Here is a 23,593-nt window from a genome sequence, read left to right on the forward strand (position 1 = left end):
TTGTTCCCGAATAAGTTGTGATAAGGAAACTAACCAAAATTAGTCTTGTTTTAATACTATGTACTTTTAAACAGATGTGGAGTCTTGACTTGCGTTTCTGATTCTTTTATCTCTGACTAGGGAAGTAGAAGACTCTTTATGTAGGTCTGTGATGCTAGATTGTGAAGTTCTAATTGGTCTGTACAGCTTATTGTCATTGGTGTTACTGAGTTGTTACTCTGAAAATTGCTATACCATTGAATTTCTCTGTGTAAATCCACCATGGGTGCCAGGAGTTACAGCACTTCCCTGCTAGAAAAGGTAACTAACTTCTCCGTTGTCCCTAAATTACTGTATAATGGGTAAGCTGAAGAGGTTGCCTGAAGTCAGGAGAACCAGTTTTCTCATTTTAGAGCAGTGGAACCCACCCCACTCCACCCTCTCCTGCAAAAACATGACAAGGAAATTGGATGGTGGTGATAGGGCATATAAATTCTAGGGACTCACACAAGAAATTTTGGGCAGGCAGAGAGAGGCATATGCTTCTGTAGTGGGGGGAGAGGTGCTTTAGCTGTGGGAACCAATCAAGGTGAGAGAAAGCAAGCCTACCTAAAGTTGTGAGGAAGAGGTTGGAGTCAGAAGTCAAGCCATGAACTGTAGCAGAAAATTCCTGAACATCCCCCTGCCCTCCCCCGCCCCCCACTCCCCCCAAAAAAACCCCATGCCAAAATAATGCTCCAGAGTGGTAATGAAACTGAGGCAGGGAGATGCATGTAGGATTTATCTTTTTGTACAGATGTCTGCATTTCTTGCAATCTAAGCAATAGTGTCTTAGATTTTGCATAGGCTTCTTGTATATGTTATGTGCTACACCTGTCATGTCCCTGAAAAGGTAAACTAAACCAGATGCTCTTGTTTTCAGGTGGAGTGCTGAGAGAGGGTGCCTTAAGAAATAGGGTTGTCTCAGGAGGTCAATACTAGTTCCAGGGACTGGGCAGTTAGAGCATGAGGTCTCAGCTCTCAGAAAAGGGGGCTAGATAGAGGATCTGTACCCTGCGAGTATGCCTAAGAACCCCAAGATGGGCAATACCTGCATTCTGTTCAGATTCTGGAGGATTAAAACACGTGGGATCCAGCAGTTGTTTCCCTCATAGCAGGCTGGTGAGTGCTTGAAAGAGGGTATTTGACTAAATCTGTGACATTAATGGAGTAAATTCTCTAGAGGGGCAAGATTCCTTTGTTCTGAACAGCACACAGACTTCTGATTTGGTGTGAAATTGTCTGTATTGAAATTTTTTTTGCCATTAACTTAAGTGGACCCGTGGTTTCACTCTGGGGTCTACAGCTACATGTAACTACATAACTTATCTTTTAAAATAACAAAGTAATGTTATTGGGAGACTTTTTTGCCCATGCCTCCTCTTAATTCCCTACTCTTTTTGCTAAATTCTCTGCTGATTATAATCCCTGGTAGTTCTGCCGTAAGACTTGTCTCTCCGACATGCAATGAGATCCAGTACCTCCCGTTTGGACCATGCTGGAGCTCGTCTGCAAATCTGCGACTGCATGATCTCCTGTGATGGTGGACTGTGCTGATGGTCACCTGTGCTGATGGTGACCAAACAGAAAATGAAATTCAAAAGTTCTCAGGGCTTTTCCTGCCCACCTGACTAGTGCATCGGAGTTGTGTTGTCCAGAGCGATCACAAGGAAGCATTCTGGAATAGCTCCTGGAGGCCAATAACATTGAATTGTGTCCACAATACCTTTAACCTGGGATTGCGATCTCAATTTAAGTGCTGCTCCACTTGCCCAGGTGGAGTGCAGAAATCGGACTAAAGAGCCCTTTAAATGGAAAAAACTTGTTTGGTCATGTGGACAGAGTCATTTTTTTTTTCTGAATTAACTCTAATTCCAAAATAAGACTAGTGTAGACCAGGCCTTAATTAATCGGAATTTTTGACTAACTAGCATCCCCAATTCCCACAACATGCCAGATAACAAAATTAGTCTTAATAAAATAAATTTTCCTCCCCCCCGCACAGAATGACTCTCCTTTGGAAATAGGCTTTTAGAATTTTTATATTTAACTCTTGATCTCCATGAAGCCCTCTTTACTCATCTTTCTGTCATGCATGGAAGTTTAAAACAATTCCTTCCCTCTCATTTGTCTGAGGCAGTTTTTTTCAAATGTATATTTGGTTGTGCTTGGATCAAAATTTTGTTCCTTTAGAGTTTGTGCTAGGAAGGCACTTAGCTTTCATCTTGGCAGACACATCTCTTGTAGGTCTGAATGAAGTTTCTTTTCATTTTTCTAATGTTAGGACACTATCATTGTCCAGCACAGAAGAATACTAATGTACCACAAACAAGCTAAAGCTATTTAGCTGCTGGAGGGAAATAGTTAATCACAGAGAAACTGCCTAGTAGCAATGTGAGATGGGTCTGGTTTCATAGTGATTCAACCTGAGGGTGTATCTACACTTAAATTCACTACCGCACAGTGTCAGTGGGGGGAGTTACAAATTGGTGTTGGTAATCCATTTCCCTGAGAGGTGGTAGCTAGATGGATGGAAAAATTCTTCCATTGACTTAGTGCTGTCTACCTGGTAACTTAAGTTGGTGTAAATATGCCACTTGGAGGTGGATTTTTCATGTCCCTGAGCAGCAGTTATGCCAACTTAATTTTCTAATGTAAACCAGGCCTGGGTCTTGAAAATGCTACACTGATAAACATTATGTAAGGCTCCCACTCAGTGACTTAAGTATATGATTTAACTTAAATGTCCGAGTACCTAATGAAGTGCTTTTCTGGTAATGCCTGTAAGTAAGTAACCTAACAAAGCTCCAGCGTAATGCACCCAGTGTACTGAGATCGTCTGGTATTTTAAACAGAGGATTGATTTCTGTACAAACCTACTCAGAGCTGAAGTAATGGATAGCTTTACATACAAAAACACTTAAAGTTGAGGTTGCAAGGTCAAGCATTCAAAAGTTAGGAAATACCAGATTTAAGCTTGCTACTGCACAGCCTCTCTTCTCGTTTGTAATTAACATGTAATATGTCTGACCTGTGGAACTCAGAGGTGGGACAGCTTTGCTTGGTCCTCCAGGACTAAGCCTTGCACTTCAGGCACCAGAGTTTCTGCTTCCTGTGGTGGAACAAATTGACAATTCAGTTTCTCTCAATCACTTTTGTATTTTTAACTTCGTTTTCAACTTCTAGCTGCACTGTCCCTCTCCTCAACTGACCACTCATTAGAGCATTAAGGTTCTAACCCTCTGGTTCCTCCAGTGTGGTATCACTCTAGCAAGCCCTCTATATCTCTCCACAGCAACAGAGAAGCTCTGTAAACATCAAGCCAAGTCCAAGAGCAGGTTTTCAAGAGCCTGAGGGCAAGCTGTGTCCTGCTGCTGCAAGTCTGACCCCTGTTGTGCCAGGACATGAGTTTTGAGCTGGGCACTATGCTCTCTCAGTCTGCATACTTGGGTAATGCTTGGAAACTCTAGAAGCTTTGTGTCCTCAAAAGACATAAGCATTCCCTTAATAAGAAATTGGCAGAGCTTGTGAATGTCTTACAGCCTCAAACACCTCTGTAATTGTCTATAGATCGAACAACTGGTTGATGGCATCCATTAACAGTTTCCAGGACACTGCATTTCATCTAATTTATCCTTCCAATAGATTTTAACATATCCACACCCTGAATGAATCCCAGATAGAAGGAAGAGTGGTGGTGGAAGAAGAGGGAAGTCTGAGGAAATGGGGGCATGCACATGTCCCCAAGGGCTTATCTGCACTTATATAGAAATGTGTTAACTTATATTGCTCAGGAGTGTGAATAATCCATATACCTGAGCAGCTTAAGTTGTACTGACTTAAGTGCCGGTGTATAGAATGGCCTCTCCCCACATATAACTACTGCCTCTGAGGCAGAGTTGTTGCACTAAGCTGATGGAGAGCTCTCCCATCAGTGTATCTTCACCGCTCTCTAGTGTAATCTATCCCTTAGTATGGGGGGAGAAATGGGGCACACAAACCCTTGGTGAGGAAGAGATTGGGGATCCTGATATGGGTAACATGGGCACACAGAGCTCCAGCCATGGGGCAAAGGAGAGGCATCAGACAGAGGAAGATGTTCTTTTCCCTAGGACTCTGTGGGCTCACACAGGTCCCTTGCCAGGGGGACCCTATATGGGAAAGGGAGAACAGGGGTGCACACAAAGGTCTTGATGTGGGTTAAGTGGGGTTACACAGAACCGCTGGCAGTAGGAGTTTGGGAAACACTCATGGGGGAAGAAGACAATGGAGGACACACACAGCCACTGCCATGGTTGATGTATGCAGGGCTGCTGGTGTGGGAGAATGGGGGATTGTGATATGGGAGGAGGGAAGGAATGGGGATTGCACAGAACCCTGGATGGGGGAGATTGGGAGAGTTGCAGGGAGTCCATAAAAAGGAGAGCAATGAACAGGTGGCACGCAAGGGGTGGGGATGTGAAAAGCCCCTGATGTACACAGTGTGCTGCGCCTACATAAAATACGAAGTATGTGGCCCCTTGCCCCCAGCTTACACTGTTAATGAGCAAGTGATATAAAAATCAAGGTTTGAACCCTTTCTCCTTGGATTTCCAAACTGAAGGAGTGTTTAGTGGGGCTTCTCTCCTCACTGTGACTCCCTCACAGTACTCTATATCAGGCTTATTATTCTTTTCCCTACTCCCCCAAATGGCAACGTGTTTGTGTGTGCAGAGAAGCCTTGTCTCGGGTATCTATGGAGTGAGAATTGTGGGTGTCAGCCTGGGGACCCTGTTAAGGAGCACTGAATGCAGCCTGTGCTCGGAACAGAGGCACATAAGGACTCAGCTATGCCATAATGGGATTTCCTGGGGTGAGTGAGAAATCAATTCCCTTTCCATGTTAAAATGGCTCTTGATTTAGTAAAGCCCTGAGTGTTACTTAGTCTCTGCTAAAATACTCAGTGTTAAGGCTTTCAGTTTCCCCTCTCTCTCTCCCCAGAAGAGAGAATGCAATAACTTTCAGGAAGGGAAAGTAGTTGTTTGAGCATTTTTAGAATCAGGATTTTTCCTGTGTATAAGGCTTTGTGGACATAAGATCCAAATGGGTACTTCTGGTTAAAACCAAGTGTTAAACTAAAATGTTACATTAAAGACAACTAAGTTGGGAGATTGCTAAATCTGAAGGTGGGTGCAGCTGCTGCTCCACTACTGAGATGCAGTCATACCTTCAGAAGGAGACTTCCTTCCAAAAGATCCCATACAAATGAGGAGACTATATAGAAACCTCAAAGTCTTGACTGAAGCCATTCAAGCCATTCAAAATACTTATTTCCTATCCTTCTAGGGAAAAGCTACTAGATAAAAAGCAAGTGGCTCACTATCTAGCAGTATGATCCTTGCTTTGAGCATGAAAATGAAGGGAGGCATCAACCTTCATTATCAAATGTAGCATAGGAATCTGTACCAACACCCAGGTTATTCTAGAAGGGACTGTTCCTCTAGCATGGGAAGGGGCGGGAATCTAGAACAGAAGCTCCCAAGGAAGGCCCAGAATAGATTTTCTTTCCAAATCGCAGGAGCCAACAAAATCCTCAGTGTGACAGACGAGCATCTATACAAGAGTTTGCTATTCCTGTATGAGACTCTTTTGATCTACCCTCTTCATACAGAGTCTGAAACAATGCTTGGTAGTAGTCCTAGCTAGGCTCACCTTGCACATTATGCAGCTCTACGCATTGATGGACAATATGCCAAAGTGTAGTGTTCAGAGAAACAGAGCCACTCAGATTATCCAGGTGTTGAAAATGATTAATCCATCAGTTGAAAATGAAGAACTTTTTTTGAACCCAACTGAGAATGTTCAGCTTGCTGTCAGAATAGGCATGTCTGTGGCCATCACTTTACCACCTTAGTAAAGACTTAAAATCCGCAGCAGCTCCTGTTGGTTTTAAAAAGCCTGCAGGAAGGTATGTTTTGGATTGGGAGTAGGACTCAAGATATGGAACCTTGGGGGAAGCTGAGAAGGTTGGCGAGTAGATGGCAAATGACTTCGGAAGCTGCTTGGGGAAGGGGAAGGTCTGCTGGTACTAACTGGGCCAAGGAAAGTTTTCATTGCTTTAGAGATCTCTACGGGCACCCTGACTTGGGGTAGTGGAGAAGGCCTAGGGGAAATGAAAATTCCAATCCAGTTGACTTCTTATTGTTTTTGGCAATGGTATCCTTTTAATTAAATCACTTATGCCCTTGATAGCACATCATAAATCCAAGATCATCCTGATCTTTGCAGAAAGTAAAAGTAGCTTTGTAATGCTACCTGTGAAAGTCATGGATTCCATGAGAGTCTAGCTCTTCTTGTGACTTTTTTTTTCTGCCTCCATCTTGTTGATGGAAGACTTAGTCTGCATTCCTGCAGAGAAGGTGGTGCTGATAAAGATATTACTGCCATTCCCAGGAGGACAACTGCAAATCAAACCTCACCCTGTAGAGGAGAGATTTTTAAATTAATCCACTAGAGAGGTATAGTGTCTCTGTAACCTGCTGCCTAGAGGGATCACCATTGAGACAAGGTTGCTGTTGGTAGAAGGATGCCTCTGAACAAGTGTCCTCATTTGGCAGGTGGGGAAGAGACAGTCACTTCATAGATGCTTATCGGGACTTAGAAATGCTTTAAGGGCAATGCTGATGGGGAGTAGTGGATACAGAGTTGACTTTGGTGCTATGGACAGTGTGTTGAGGATTGCTCCCTGGCAACACTGTTGCTGGCACAGAGCAGATGTGAGGGGAAATGAAGATGTCACTGTGGGATCTCTTCTCTGGGTGGAAGGGAGAGGTGAAGATGTTTCCATAAGTTCAAATATACACTCTAGGCAACTGTCAGCTATAACTGTATAGAAAAGCTACTTCCTATACATAAAGGGATTTAGGTGTTGTGTGTATTATATACACTTATAAAGGCACACATTTGCAAATGCATAATTTGCGATCTTGAATTTCTTGATATTTAAAAATGACTAAACTGGCATTAGCAATTTTAAGTGGTTGTCCAACTAAGACCTTAATTCTTAATTTGAGAAGAGGAAACTGCTTTTTTTTTTGGTGGGGGGGATAAGGGGAGGTGGGAGGGTGGCTGGAAATGCTTTCAGTCCTTAATAGATCATTTAACTTCTCTGCAATTCCATTAAATATCCTTGCCAGCAGAAAAGAAGAATCTTCAGTACAATATTGATGCACACTACTGATATCTCACAATGTTAAACATCTTACTGCTCTGCACAGTTTATGAATTATAACAACATGAAACTCTTACCGCACCTGACTCTGAGTATAATACTGGCTCATATAGGCTTTTTGCATCTTATAACTGTTCGTTTTGGTTTGTTTTACAAAACCTTTTTAAATTTTCTCCATACCCTGCTTTAAAGAGCAGACAACATTGCTAAAGGCTTCATGAATTAGCCAGTAGAGAACATAGAGCTTGGAGTTTCAGAGTAGCAGCCCTGTTAGTCTGTATCCACAAAAAGAACAGGAGTACTTGTGGCACCTTAGAGTCTTAACAAATGTATTTGATCTTAAGCTTTCGTGGGCTACAGCCCACTTCATTAGATGCATGCAGTGGAAAGTACAGTAGGAAGAGCTCTCTCTCTCCACCCACACACACACACACACACACACACACACACTGTCTCTCTCTCTCTGTCTGTCTCTAATGAGAGTGATCAGTTAAGGTGAGCTATTACCAGTAGGAGAGAAAAGAAAGGTTGGCGAGGTGTGAGGAACTGCGTGTGTGTGTGTGTGGAGGGGAGGGGGGAATAAACATGGAGAAATAGCATGAAGTGAAATCCATCAGGGAGTTGTCAAAATTACTTTTGTTTTGCTCAACCATTAAAATTAGTGAGCTAAAGGATTATACATGCATGTAATATTTAGGATCTACTCGGTGGAACATTACCACTTGTTTGTTAATGACATTTCCTGACAGTCACCTACTTAGTCTTTTATATTGCACAGTCACTGCATTAAGCTCTGATTTTTGAATGTGCTTTCTCAAAGTTAATACAACTATTTTGTTTGAGTTGCATTTTTATAGTACAATATTGTATAGTTACTGGATGCCTCACGTAAGTGAAAGTGAGCGCTCTACTGACTGTTGAAATGGAGAGATTAGTATATCATGAAGTTAGCCAGATTTGATCACCCTGGAGTGTAATTATTGAAACAATATTAACAGTTGTGTTTTTTATATCTTAGGTTGCAGGTTTTCAACAAATACCTAATGGTGACAATGAGACAATGATTCCTGTACTGACTTCAAAAAAAGCAAGTGAATTGCCTGTAAGTGAAGTTGCAAGCATTCTTCAAGTAAGTCGTGTTTTAACTGTTTACTTACTACAATACTGCTATAGTAGCAACTATTTAGGAGGCTACTTAAGATTCTGTATACACTCTTATGCAAATAGATACAAATATTGGCTTTCAGCTTGATTTCAGCTACACCTCTACCCCTCTATAACGTGACTTGATATAACACGGATTTGCATATAGTGTGGTAGTAGCAGGGCTCCGGCGGCGCTTTAAAGGGCCTGGAGCTCTGGCTGCTGCGGGGAGCCCCGGGCCCTTTAAATGACTGCTGGAGCCCTGCCACCCCTACCCTGGGGCTGTGACAGCGGGGCTCCACCAATGATTTAAGGGGCCTGGGGCTCCCCGCAGTGGCTGGAGCCCGGAGCTCTTTAAATCACCACCGGAGCCCTGCTTGCCCCTACCCTGATGTAATGGGTTTCAGCTATAACACGGTAGGGATTTTTGGCTCCCCACGACCGTGTTTATAGCAGGGTAGAGGTGTATTAGCTATTTTGAATGCAAGCCTGATTTTTTTTTTTAAATTGACCGTTGAAACTCTGTTTTGAGAAACCTTTCATTAAAATTTCAAGCACCATTTCAAAATAAAATAGAAATTATGAGCAAGTGTCTCATACAGTATCTTAAATATTTTTCTAAAATTCATAATTAAAGTACTCTGCCATCTAAAAATCATGTCCCATGAAAGAAAAAGCAGGTACTTTTTATCACTGCCTTTGAGAATATTTAAAAAAATAAACAGAATTGCTCAGTTCTCTTTACAAACTGCTAAGACTAGGCTTTCTAACTTAATTAGATGTTAAAGGCTTTTAAAAATATTTTTCCTTTATGACTTTTCTTAAATAGTTTTATTAAAATTATTTCGTAGACATTATTCTTGAAGCAGATATCTATCAGTCAGGTTTGGCGGTGACTTAAATCTGCAATTATATGTGAATAAGATTATAAATTTGACTGTTTTAGTTTAAAAAGGCAAATATTTTGCATTGGAAGTGCCAGTTGCTTGTGAGACCTCACTTTTTTTGTATTCTACCAAGAAATGTTTTTCTCCTCCTCCTCCTGGGAAGCACTGGCATAATGTCTATTTGTACACATGCTCTTGAAATATTTTGTAGCAACTTGACTACATTAGACAGTTTAGTTTGACATCTAATAGCCATTGTGTTAATTGATCAAGTTTTTTTGAATTATTTAAGAATCCAGTGTGTGTTGAGGACTTGGTCAACTTTAAAGTGTTCTGAGTTGTGCAAGCTCTGTAAGGCCATGAATGTTGGCTCTGTATCGACAGAAAAGGTTGTTTGTTTTTTTTTGTGAAACACCATATTTTCTGCACTACTTTTTTTCCTTCACCTATCCCCCAAATATCCTTAAAACACTTTAGCAGCCCTCAGGATGGGTGGAACATTATCACAGTGTCCTGAACCATCCTCCACCTGACACTTGTTCAGAGTTGGATGATCTGGCAGTCACTGCGGTTCTGGATCCAGACATTTGTACCGATGCACCAACACTGGATGAAGTAAAGTATGCCATCTCTAAACTGAAAAACGGACGCGCAGCCAGTGCTGATGGCATCTCCTCAGAGCTGCTAAAATGTGCTATTGATCCTGTAGCAGAATCACTTCTGGCCATCTTTCCTCTGGTGTGGAGAACTGGAACCCTGCCAGCCGACTGGAAGGATGGTATTGTGATCTCACTGTAGAAGGGCAAGGGACCATGCAGTGAATGTAAGAGCTACAGGCTGATCACCTTGCTCTCCCTTGCAGGGAAGGTGTTCCAGCATGTTTTGCTGGCACACCTGGAGCCTTTGCTACATCAGCAGTGTCATCCCCAACAGTCAGGTTTTGTGAGGAACAGGTCCACATTAGATGCCATTTTGGCCCTTTGCTTGTTGTCAGAGATGCATCGCGGGTTCAGGGAAACCCCTGCATGCAGCATATGTTGATTTTAAGGGCTGAATTTGAATCAGTAGACAGTGTCACGTTACAGAAGGCCTTGAAGGGCATAGATGTCCCTACCACTCTGCTGGACTTGATTAGAGAGCTGTATAATAAAATCAGTGCCTGTGTTCATCTGGGGAACTGGATGTCAGCGCCTTTTAAGTCAGTATCTGGCGTTTAGGCAAAGTTGCATTTTGGCCCCTGCACACTTTTATCGGGCAATGGATTTCATAATGTAGCATTTCACGAGGTCCATAGTCATTGAGATTGGTGATCTCTCGCTCATAGACCTTGACTGCGCTGACTACAGAGCCCCAACAGGTTTTGTGAGGCACTCCAGCATATGGAGGAGGCATCAGCTAAGATTAGTCTCTTTGTTTCATGGTCAAAGACAAAACTGCAAAAATTTAGGACGAGGTCCACACGCGACTCCAATCTCTTTTGAACAACAAAACTGTAGAATCAGTTTCTAGCTTTTGCTATCTGGGTTCTATACTTAACAGCTGCTTCAGTTCTCACACAGAGGTTCTCCATCAGATTAGCATCGCAGCATCTGCCATGAGCCGTTTACAACGGATATGGAATCAACATTATCTTAGTATGACAACTAAGTTCAGGATTTATTCGAGCTGTATCCTTCCCATACTGTTGTACAGCTGTGAAACATGGACACTACATTGCCCAGACCGGACAGAGCTGGAGACTTTCCAGACAATGTCATTTGTATATTGGGCGTAAAATGAAATGACTTCATCTGTAATACAGATGGTTATGGTCGCTTGAGCCTACAGACTATAGAGGCCAAAGCCTTATGCTTTTCAGACATGTCACAAGGATGCCGCAAGACATCCCAGTGAACGCTGTTCTCTGGGTGTCTTGTAACATCCAGGATAAAATTCCAACAACCGAGGGGTGGAGGCGGTGCACAGGCAGACCCCTCCCTATTACATGGGTTCATCAAGTGTGTTCCGATATTGGCCTCTCAGGCTGTCAGGCCTTTGTGGTTGTGCAGGAATGGACCGAGCTGAATGGCAAACGATTGCTACGACTGACTATTTGGCTAAGCTTTGAAGAAAAGGAGGAGGAAGGAGGACTGGGAAAACAGTATGAGGCTGAAGCAATCTCATAATTCCTTGTTCAGGGTGCTAACTCTGACCAGGCTTTTGTCTGTAAATCTTGGGTCAACTTTCAGGGTACATGGTCTTTTGCTGCTGCTTTGATTCCAAAGGTGCACATGCTCTCTTGGTTAATATGAAGTGGATGGAGTTTTTGGCCAGTAAGGGCCCAGTACTTTCAGAATATGATCACTCTCAAATTGTTGACAAGCTGAGTCACTAAGCCCCTGACCTAATCCTCAAGAGCCTGAATTCTGAATACATTTTGGCAATCTATCTGGGTGGGATGAGGGGGTTTTGCAGAGAAGAGGTATAATCTGTTATGGATGTGGAGCTGTTTTGTAATATGCCATCCCTGTGTAATCTGAAGAGCTTAACTTTTTTGCTGCTGCTTGTAACCCACCATTTTTTTATTTCCTTATCACCAGTATGTGCTATGTGTGGAGTCAGTAATTGCACATTCTCTCCATGTTCCAATAGGCTGATCTTCAGAATGGCTTAAAAAACTGTGAAGTTTGTCATAGGCGGACGTTCCATGGATGGAATGAGTTTGATATCAGTGAGGATGAGCCACTATGGAAAAAATACATTTCTCAGGTGAGTTTGTGGAAGTTTCTCATGGACTGTCACTTTGTTACCCCCCTGACCTCAGTGAGAGGGAGTCTTGCCTGTGGCTGGTGGCATTCAGTCGCTCATTCAGCCTTTCAGTTGCTCAAGCACGCTCCTCTGGGCTATGCAAGCCCTATGTTTGCCTTGCAGGTTAACAATAGGTACACACCAATTCCTGAGTCCCTTTGAATTGCTTCCCTGTAATATCCAGCCACTGACACTGGCTGCTTGCAGAAATCCCAGATCCTCTGCACCCAAAGGTACAGGTTACCAGTTTTGTCTTAAGTCACCACTCCTATAAACTACACAGCACTTGTGAACATTCATAAATAAACCTATTCTTCTTTTACTAAGAGAATAAAGATTTGAGTAGAAACAAGACTGTGATGGATACAAATGGCTACAATAAAAATAACGAAGTAAACCTGGTTCTATCCTTATTTATAAAGTTACCTTTCCTATCTCAAAGTAGGTTCTTTTCCTCTCTCCTTCTTCCCCCCTCCCCCCCCCCGCAAAAAATTATTCAGACACGGCTGGTTTCCCAAGAACCGGGATCTAAACATTAATGAAAACACCCCTGCTCTACAAAGAGTTTCTCAGTGAATGCATTGAGTGTTTCTCCTTCCTTCCTCTGTGCTACACAGAAAACAGCCTTTTGATTCTATTCACAAACAGGGTGAACCCTTGTCTTGTTTTATAATTCCTTTTTGTTTATCTTAAAATGATCTTGATTGTTTGCAGTCGTCTCTGATTGAAAGTTTTAGTGTTTGTGCAAGGCTAAACAATTGAGCCTTGCGTTGCATCACTGGCTAAACAGGACAGGGTGATACCCCAAATGAGCCATCACCAAGACACTTTATCCCCTGGTGACTAATTTAATTCAAAGTCCATAAAGCATATTTTCAATAGAAATACATTATTTCTTAAATATTACCCATGTATACATCTCACAATAATTTGGAATCTTCTCCAGGAATGAGCTTTCTGTAGATATCTTATGCATTATTCTTTATGGATAAATATCCTGTATCGTGTATTTGGTGTAGTGAGTGATCTGAAGTGCGAGTTGTTTGCAAAGAACACCTTAGCCTAGAAGCCTTTGTCAGTTGTTCCCTCCACTGGGTTTTAATTTTTAGTACTTTGTAAAGAAGATTGCTCTCTAGTCTTCAGTTCTCCACTTTCATGGCCTTACTCTGGTACAAACATAGAAGTGGGTAAACTTAGTACAGTGATCAGTTAGGAATCCTGTAGTGTAAAATAGCTGGTTTATATATTGAGGCCTTTTATTGAGCAGTGCACAAAGGTGTTAGACATAATCTGTTTCTGAATCACACGTTCATGAATGAGTAGTCTAACCAAACTGGAGCTGGAATAATTAAGAGTTCTCTGGAGGCTAAAATGTGAACGTAAATCACCCCCTCTAGGTGGTGATGTATAATGATATGATAAATATATAATAAGACTCTTGGGTAAATTTTTCACGCCGTGTGTAAAGGTATGGACCCCAAAGAAGATAAGACAATTAAAAAAAAAAGACAACTCTGCTCCTGCCCTGCCCCCATTCCAACCCCTTCCCTAAAGTCTCCACCCCCTCCCTGCCCCTATTGGACTCCTTCCCTGCCTCTTCCCCACCTCCTTCTCTGAGTGCGCTGTGTTCCCACTTCTCCCTCCTCCCTCCCACAGCTTGTTACACCATGAAACAGCTGTTTTGCAGCAACAACCGCTGGGAGCGAGGACGCGGCGTGCTTAGAGGAGGAGGTGGTGAGGTGAGGTAGCTGGGGCGGGGTGGGGAGCGTGGCTGCTGGTGGGTGCAGAGCACCCACCAGTTTTTCCCCATGGGTGCTCCAGCCCCAGAGCACCCACGGAATCAACGCCTATGGCTCCTATAGATCTGAAGCAAGCATGGTGTGTATCTAACAAGAAATCTGGATGTACCATAAAATAAGAAACATGAATTGAAAATTAAATGCATATTTCTACCTTGACATGGTAAAGTATGGGAACCAAGTTTGTCTTCCCTAATTTTAAAGCATTTTGAATCCCGCTCAAACATCTTTAACAAGTCTTTCAATACAAATCAGTCTAGTTTTAAAAGGTAATAAAAACAGATACAAAAAAATTACTCATCCTGGGAAGATGGAAATGAAGAGATCTCCATATCCAAATCCACTGTTGTCTTACATACTGTTAAGAATTTCTGTATTCCTGCCAAGAGAGCCATTCAGGTCCCTTCAGAGATTAAAGAAGATCACACATGTTTTAGCAAAATCTCGGTTACCATTTGAAGACCTGTTTCTAAACCACTCATCTAAACAGAAACTTGGTTCAATTAGTTCAACTTCATCCAAGGGCAACATATCAAACTTGCTGCAAGAGGGAGTGTTAGTAATTATTCTTCCAGAGTGTTACTGAATTACTTTTTCCTTTTTTACTTTCAGTTTAAAAACCCTCTTATTATGCTTCTCCTGGCTTCTGCAGTCATCAGTATTGTAATGCATCAGTTTGATGATGCTGTCAGTATCACCGTGGTAAGAAACTGAAATTTACCTTGTCTTTGGGTTTCACTTTTAAAAAATGGATATTAGGTTCCAGTAAACTGGCATTTAGCTTGGAAAACACTGGAATATTAAATTAATGTGCACTGTATCACTCCTTTCTAACTTATAAGACAAGTTACATGTTCAATAACAGCCTATTCTTAATTGCAAATGGAAAATCTTTTCCGCAATGTACAGTTAATAAAACTAGATCTTGCATTTGTTAAAATGTTTGACCAATATATTGACTAGCTCTCAAAGTATATGGACAACATTTACTAAATTAAAACAAATGCCAGATCTAAAAATACTGAAAGTGTTTGACATGTTTGTTTGCAACTGTCAAGGTAGCAATAAGTCTGTCCAGTATTTCTCTTTGATAGGATATATGTTCCAAATCTTGCTGACCTTTAATCCTAAATTGTGGCTGCATTACACAATTGAACCATGCTTCCTGTCAGTGACCTATTAAGAGACTCCTTGTTTGTATGTTAAGTTCTTTGAAAGATGCAATCTAGAGTCATCAGCATCATAAAAGTACATTTCAATTTTTACTCATTTTCATCGAGCCAGAAAGAGAGCAAAAGATGCTACCAGAAAAAATAAGCCTTTGTAGAAGTCTGTAGATAAGTGTGAAATAAGCAATATGCTAGTGGGCCAATAACATATTGCTAATTTGTCTGTTTGCTAATTTGTCTGTCTGCAGTAAAGAGGAAATTGTCACTTCTAGTGACTTCAAAAAGTGTCAAGTATCAAAGGGGTAGTCGTGTTAGTCTGGATCTGTAAAAAAGCAACAATGAGTCCTGTGGCACCTTAAAGACTAACAGGTGTATTGGAGCTTAAGCTTTCATGAGTGAATACCCACTTCATCAGACCATGCAAAAAGCTTATGCTCCAATACACCTGTTAGTCTTTAAGGTGCCACAGGATTCATTGTTGCTTTCAAAAAAGTGGTGTCCTAAGTACGTTGTAAATTGTGATATAAGGTGGGTGAAGTGGTTTAAAAAAAATATTTTTATTGGATCAGTGTGTTGGTGAGGAGACAAGCTTGAGTCCTCTGAGAGCTCTTCAGGTCTGGGAAAGGGAACTCAGTGTTGCAGCAAAGATAGTGGCCCATTAACACCTCTGCAGTCGTGAGACAAAAAGAGGGTTAGTGGTTACAGATTGGATTTATGACTTATTACAATAGTGTCTCTGTTCAGTCCATGATTTTTCTGTTGTCTAGCACAATATTAAGCTCCAAGGCCTGTCTTCTGAAAATGTTGTTGTGCAGGTTTCTTTTCAGGATCAGGATTGAAAGGTCAGATATATGGTGTTTGCTTTGTGTAAAGTGTTCATGCTCAAGTGTTTTATCTTATTTTCCTGTGTTGGTTCATTCAAGAGTATGTGGGTAAAACTAGACAATCACTACAGTGGTTAGGTCATTTAGTGCACTGAATGAGGTGCACCATGTATTGTGACAGATGTGTAGGATCCATGGGTCTTGTAAGATGTATGAGGGGGGTGTTAACCATTGTATCAGTGGAGATATGTTTGCAGGTTTTGCATCTGTTCTGGTAGCGTCTGGTGCCTCTTTAAGTGGTTGTGTCCTGGTTTGTGGGGAGTTTGCTTCTGATGGAGATGTTGGGGGGGGGGGGGAGGTTTCAGGAAAAATTTCTTTCAGGATGGGGTTCCCATTGAACCTGGGTTCCAATGTGGGGTGGTAGGTGTGCAGTCAGGTGTGTTTTTGAAGCAGGTTCTCTTGGTGTATTTGGGTGGCTTGTTTCATGATGTGGCCTACTAAAATTGAAAGGTGGATAAGGAACTGGTTAAAGGGGAGACTACAATGGGTCGTACTGAAGGGTGAACTGTCAGGCTGGAAGGAGGTTACTAGTGGAGTTGCTCACGGATCGGTTTTGGGACCAATCTTATTTAACCTTTTTATTACTGACCTTGACACAAAAAGCAGGAATGTGCTAATAAAGTTTGCGGATGACACAAAGCTAGGGGGTATTGCTAACACGGAAAAGGACCGGGATATTATACAGGAAGATCTGGATGACCTTGTAAACTGGAGTAATAGGATGAAATTTAATCGTGAAAAGTGCAAGGTCATGCACTTAGGGATTAATAATAATTTTAGATATACATTGGGGACGCATCAGTTGGAAGCAACAGAGGAGGAGAAGGACCTTGGAGTATTGGTTGATCACAGGATGACTATGAGCCGCCAATGTGATATGGCCGTTGAAAAAGCTAATGCGGTTTTAGGATGCATCAGGCGAGGTATTTCCAGCAAAGATAAGGAGGTGTTAGTATCGTTATATAAGGCACTGGTGAGACCTCACCTGGAATACTGTGTGCAGTTCTGGTCTCCCATGTTTAAGAAGGATAAATTCAAACTGGAACAGGTTCAGAGACGGGCTACTAGGATGATCCGAGGAATGGAAAACTTGTCATATGAAAGGAGACTCAAAGAACTTGGCTTGTTTAGTTTAGCCAAAAGAAGGCTGAGGGGGGATATGCTTGTTCTTTATAAATATATCAGAGGGATTAATATTAGAGAGAGAGAGAGGAATTATTTAAGCATAGTACCAATGTAGACCCAAGAACAAATGGGTATAAAGTGGACACTAGGAAGTTTAGACTTGAAATTAGATGAAGGTTTCTAACCATGAGAAGAGTGAAGTTCTGGAACAGCCTTCCAAGGGGAGTAGTGGGGGCAAAAGACATATCTGGCTTTAAGACTAAGCTTGATAAGTTTATGGAAGGGATGGTATGATGGGATAGCTTAATTTTGGCAATTGATCTTTGATTACCAGCAGATAAATATGCCTAGTGGTCAGTGATGGGATGTTGGATGGGATGGGATCTGAGTTACTTCAGAGAATTCTTTCCTGAGTGCTGGCAGGTGAGTCTTGCCCACATGCTCAGGGTTTAGCCGATCGCCATATTTGGGGTCGGGAAGGAATTTTCCTCTGGGGCAGACTGGCAGAGGCCCTGGAGGTTTTTCGCCTTCCTCAGCAGTGTGGGGCATGGGTCACTTGCTGGTGGATTCTCTGCAGCTTGAGATCTTCAAACCACAATTTGAAGACTTCAATAACTCGGACATAGGTTAGGGGTTTGTTATAGAAGTGGATGGGTAGGGTTCTGTGGCCTGCTTTGTGCAGGAGGTCAGACTAGATCACATTGGTCCCTTCTGACCCTACAGTCTGAGTCTACTTCTCTGGTGGTATCCTTGTTTGGCAAAGGTGATTAAATGTGTCAAGTTGTATATACTGGACTTTGGTGCATATTCTATGGTATCGGAGTGCCTGGTTGTAGATAACTGATTTGAGTTTCACATGGCTAGTGGAACTACAAAGTTAAGTGTGGTGGTCTGTGGGTTTCTTGTTTGTGGTTGTCTGTAGAGTTCCATTGTTAAAGCTGGTTGTGGTGTCCAGGAAGTTGATGCTAGTGTAGGAGTGATCCAGAGAGGTTAATAGACAGGCAGTGGTGGTTGAAGTTGTGGGGAGTCTGACATCTGTTCAGAGGATGAAAATATCGTTGATGTACCTTTTGCGGTGTCAGTGTTTTCATGGTGCATTTGTGCAGAACTATTACTTCAAAGGGGGCTGGCATATTGGGGAGCCATCCTAGCACCTGTGACTGTTTCCATGGTTTTTGACAAAGTTTACTGTTGAATGTAAAATTGTTATGGGTGAGGATGAAATGGATAACCCTCAGATATCCACCCTAAACATCACCAAACTTATCCATTTTGCAAATATTTGAAGTAGGCAATTATGCCATCATTGTGAGGGATGTTTGCTGTATAAAGTGACATCTATGGTGGCAAGGATGGTGTTTTGAGGGAGATTTTTAATATTGTGGAGCTTGAGCAGGAAGTCAGTTGTGTTGTAGAAGAATCTGCCCCGTTCCTTTTTTTTTTTTTTTTTTTTTTGAGTGGTTTGAGAATGGTAAGAGTGCTGTGGTCCAATATGATGGGTCTGCCTGGATTCCCTTGTTTCTGTATCTTGGAAAGCATATAGAAAGTCATTGGGGTGGGTTTGTGGGGAATGAGTTTGTAGAGTCTTTCTTAGCATTGTTTGGAGAAGGATTTGGTATCCTTAAGTTCCTGGGTAAATTGTGGTGTGGTTCTTTCTAGTAAGTGCTATAGGAGAGTTGTTGGATGGCCTTATTAACATAGTCATCATGGTTGAGGACTATAATGGTGTGTCTTTTTGTCTGCTGGTTTGATCGTTAGCTGGTGGCTAGATTTCAGGAACTGTATGGCTGTCCTCAGTGGTGGAGCGATTATGGTGGATGTGATTAAGGATTTTGCAGTCCAGTTTTTTTCTCTAGCAATCAATGTAATGATCAAGAGTGTGGTTTTATCTGCTCTGTGGTATCCAGTCAGATTCCTTTTTCTTATGACTGTTGATGGGGACGTGGTAATTATAGGTGGTGGCGTCACTGTAGAAGAATTCTTCTCTGCCCCACCACAGAACTTGATAGCGTACTAACATGGAAAAAAAAGTTCAGGCCCTTATACTATGCAGTCTGTTCCACCTTGCATTTTGCTGTGATGTTGGGAGTTCTTTTCCTAGACCTGAAGAAGAGCTCTCTGTCTCTTGAAAGCTTGCCCCTCTCACCAACAGAAGTTGGCCCAATAAAAGATATTACCTCACCCACCTTGTCTCTCCTAATAACTTGGGACAAACATGGCAATGAGTACACATCATACAACAATGGTAAATTGTGGTGTCCTTTATATCAGAGGTCAACAGGTGGCAGGTACAAAACTGAGCTGGTTTTAGGCTCACCACCGACTTTTTTTTTCTCCTAAGAAGTGTTACTTCTAGTGCTAACTCTGGCAGGTTAGATAGAAAGATGCAGCTTTGGGTGTTAAAAATCTGGTGACTTCTATCTGAAGATGACAAAATATGCAATTCTGTAGTTTAAGCATAGTGCTCACTTGGGATGTTCTGTTGTATCTAATGCTCTACATGGACATCTAATTCTGTTATCTACCAATAAGGTGTGTACTTAATCAAAATTCAATTAGACTTGACCATTCTCCTTGGGATTTTAATGGATGGTGTTAGTGTATCTGTCCCTTTGAGCAAGGTAAACAAAAAGGGAACAGAGGTGGCTGTAGTCTCTGCAATACAGCATCAGAAGTATCAGAGGGGTAGCCGTGTTAGTCTGGATCTGTAAAACCAGGAAAGAGTCCTGTGGCACCTTATAGACTAACAGACGTATTGGAGCATGAGCTTTCGTGGGTGAATAATACCCACTTTGTCGGATGCATGTCATCCGACAAAGTGGGTATTCGCTCACGAAAGCTCATGCTCCAGTACGTCTGTTAGCATCAGAAGAGTACCTGTGGCTATCAGTGGGTGAACATGGGGGCTGAATTACCTAAGGATACAGAGAACAATTACAGCTAAATTAAACCTCTTCATAATTGTTTTTCTGTTTCTGGTTCCTCCTAGTTAATCCACCTCTTAATCTTGTGGTTGCTAAAATACACTCTTCTGGAAGTTGTTAGAGAGGCTTTGTAATAACTTTTTAGATGAAAGTGCAGAAAATCTATCCAGCCCCTTAACTTTGAGTAACTTGTCTATAATAGTACACAGAACCTCAACAAGAAAATCAGTACTGCTGGGGAGTAACCATGCCATGAAGGGATGTAGAAAATATACATTTCACACTAAAATACACAATGCTTTGTTTACAAAACATATACGAATATCTCAAAAGTAAGGCTTAAATATATTCCTTAGAGTAATTAAATATCATTTCTGGTTGCAAAGTTGTAAGTATCTTGGTTAACTGGTTATTTCCAGTAGTTATAGTACATAACTCCAGCACTTTTGTAATCAATCTTCATTCATATAGGTATAAGTGAAAAGAACATGACCATATACCAGTTGGACTATGTACCTCTCAGGTACCTTTGTACATCTGCCTGTTGCCACCTTCTAGAAATGTGGCACAAACAGCAATTTTTTTTCCAAACTCTCAATCTCCTTGTTCAAAACATGTATCTGCCTATGTGTTTGAAATTGTTTCTCTGTAAGCCAATTGCATGAAAGTTTTAGATACTCCCCCAACATAATGATAAAACTTGTATAAGTTGCCTATTTTTTAAATAATGGACCTGTTTCAGGTAGGATAGCTTTGCATGTACTGGCAAATATAATAAGCTAGAGCTAATACGACGGTTTACCTGATATTTGGAATTTCAAAAAATTAATTGCTTTTATTTCTGTTCAGGCAATACTCATTGTTGTTACCGTTGCCTTTGTTCAGGTAAGAACTCTATTTTGCCAACTTAAATTACATTAATACTTATAAATTCTATGTAAGCAATTGCTGGAGTTGTCCTGGAGATATTGCGCAATTGTGAATGACAAAGATTGTCCATGCTTCTCAATTTTTTTCATAACAACCTTAGATCTTGTCCATAAACAAACCACTTTAATCTGTGTAATTAGAGTGGTACACTTACACAGGACTAGCTGTGTCCACTCTATGGGAGCTGTACTGCTTTAACTACGTTGTCAAAAAATCACAACACTAATAGATATAGCAGTACAAAAAATAGACTTTTGACTATATAGTTTTTCTTTTTTTTTCAGTGACCACAATAGGTTTGTCTTAACAGACTGGTAGCTCCTAAAGTATGGACTTCCCTGGCTGTTTCAATGCAAGTTGTTTTTTCATTGATCAGATACCATACTGATGCAAACACTTTATTCTAAATTTATATGGACATCATGTTCAGAGCAGTCTTCATTTTTTATCTTGAAAAAGTTGACTGGGGGGAAAAAAATCATACTTCACAAAGTATTTTTTCGCATTGAAAGTTACGTACAAAATACAAACTTGAGTTTTTATAGCATCTGATCTCCAAAAGTGTAAACTGTCTATTTTTGTAATGACAGAAAATGGACTAGTTTTCGACACTGTAATTCAAACATAAGAGTAGTTCCAAAAATAGCGTCTGAGCTGAGAACCATCAAAAAAATTTCAGCTCAGAGTTTTTTCAGTTTAAACCACTGAAAACATGAACTCTCAGTGAAAGGACTATCTCAGCAGTAACTTAATCTTGCTGGAAGCATTGCTCTAATAAGAACAAAGTACTAAAGGATAAAGGAAGGAACCTACAGGATTCTTTAGCAATATATTAAGATCATGAGCTTGTCAAGGCTTGCAGTATATTTTTCTTTTACTCCTGGGAGAATTCAGCACCTAAAAATTCTGCCAAAAAATTAAAAATTCTGTAAAATATTTTATTTGTCAAAATAATGCAATATAATCACACCATTTTCAATTATTTTGGTAATTGATGTAAACTAAATACAGGAGAAAGGTGACCACTATTCAGCACTTCCTGAACATGAGAAAGTTAGGTTACAAATACTTGGTAGTGAATACGCTGCATTGCAGTTATAATCCTGGTTGGCTACTTTGGGAAGTGCTTGATTCTGTTTGTCCTGATGTTTTGACTGCTTAATAAACATATTTTATTTGCCCTCAAAGTCTTTCTCTCGCTTACCCATTTTAAAAAAAAAAAAATCTAACCCCATTGTGCCATTCTGACACAGGAAAAAAGCGAGAAGGTACATAATTTTCCTAGCTGAGGATTCCCTTACTGTCATTTACAATAATGCTCCTTTACACTCCTCTGTCAATGTAAAAGTTTTAAGGCTCCTTTACACGTTTTATGCTCCTGGGGGAGTTGACTAAGGGTATGGCTACACTTGAAATTTCAAAGCACTGCCGCAGCAGTGCTTTGCTTTGAAGTGTGAGTATGGTCGGAGCGCCAGCGCTGGGAGAGAGCTCTCCCAGCGCTGCATGTAAACCACATCCTCTATGGGTGTAGCTTGCAGCGCTGGGAGCCGCGCTCTCAGCGCTGCGGCACTGATTACACTGAGGCTTTACAGCGCTGTATCTTGCAGCGCTCAGGGGGGTGTTTTTTCACACCCCTGAGCGCGAAAGTTGCAGCGCTGTAAAGTGCCAGTGTAGCCAAGCCCTGAGAATGGAACATTGACAACTATGAGGGCAGGTTGCTATGTTTTTGCTCTGCCTCAGGGGACAGAACCTGCCTCATGCTTACCTCCAAAGAGCCCAAAGCCCTGGCGCGGTGCAATAGCAAGTTAGAGGGACAGACTGTCTCTCGCTCCTTTGCACACACATCCATTCTCCTCCCTGCCCCCATTCACCACTGTGGCTTACGCTCTGCTGGCTGCTCTTGATGCTTGAACAGAGGTCCCCAGGCTGCCGGGGACGGAGCTCGTATTCCCCTCAGATTTCTTTGTTTCTCTATTTTTTTTCTGTGGGGATCAAAGAAATCTGCAGACTATATGAATTCTACACCCCCTGCAGTGGTGCAGAATCCCCCCAGGAATAGTCTTTGCAACACCTAGTATCTCTTGGCCTGATTGGGTTCTCTGAGTACTACCTTTAATACATAAGGCTGGCTTAAGTAGTAGGTACAGTTTTACAGAAAACAAACAAACCTGTTGATCAGTAATTTTTTTTTCTCACACATTATTTGTGGTCAGTTTCAAAGGCTTTCTCTCCTCTAATTGCATCTTTATTTCACTGCAGGAGTACCGCTCAGAAAAATCTCTCGAAGAGCTTAGTAAACTTGTACCTCCCGAATGCCACTGGTATGGCGCCTTCTACTGTTTCAAACTTAAACTAAGTGACAAGGCTGGTTATGTGTTAAATTTAATCTGCTGTGAATGTAAAGGTGCTTTGGGGAAAAGCTTACTGTAATTTACATAACCCTATGATTCCACATTAGCATGTCAAATTGTTACTGTTATAGAACATGTTAAAGGAAAAGCTTTCCAACTGTAAGGATGGTTAAGCATTGGAATAGGCTCCCAAGGAAGGTTGTGGAATTCTCCATTATTGGAAGCTTTTAAGAACACTTGTGACAAACACCTGTCAGGAATGGTGTAAGTTGGATTCAGGGGGCTGAACTTGATTACCCCTCGATGTCCCTTTCAGCCTTCCATTTCTATAATTCAGTGGATCTGACCTTAGAAATAATTAATTTT

General features: G+C 41.4%; 1 protein-coding gene across 5 annotated transcripts in view; it reads left to right on the forward strand.

Moving 5' to 3' along the window:
- The window catches only part of ATP2C1 (ATPase secretory pathway Ca2+ transporting 1), an 87,224-nt gene that overhangs the window by 14,271 nt on the left and 49,360 nt on the right, over nt 1-23,593 (forward strand). For 4 of the 5 annotated variants that reach the window (XM_050938346.1, XM_050938349.1, XM_050938348.1 and 1 more), the window contains 5 exons: nt 8,247-8,357; nt 11,890-12,006; nt 14,457-14,546; nt 20,796-20,831; nt 23,136-23,197. In XM_050938346.1, the coding sequence (XP_050794303.1) occupies nt 8,247-8,357; nt 11,890-12,006; nt 14,457-14,546; nt 20,796-20,831; nt 23,136-23,197 (416 nt within the window). The remainder of the gene's footprint in view (nt 1-8,246; nt 8,358-11,889; nt 12,007-14,456; nt 14,547-20,795; nt 20,832-23,135; nt 23,198-23,593) is intronic. The other variant, XM_050938350.1, reaches the window with a different exon arrangement.

This window comes from Gopherus flavomarginatus, chromosome 2, assembly GCF_025201925.1.
Source record: "Gopherus flavomarginatus isolate rGopFla2 chromosome 2, rGopFla2.mat.asm, whole genome shotgun sequence".
Taxonomy (NCBI): Eukaryota; Metazoa; Chordata; order Testudines; family Testudinidae; genus Gopherus; species Gopherus flavomarginatus.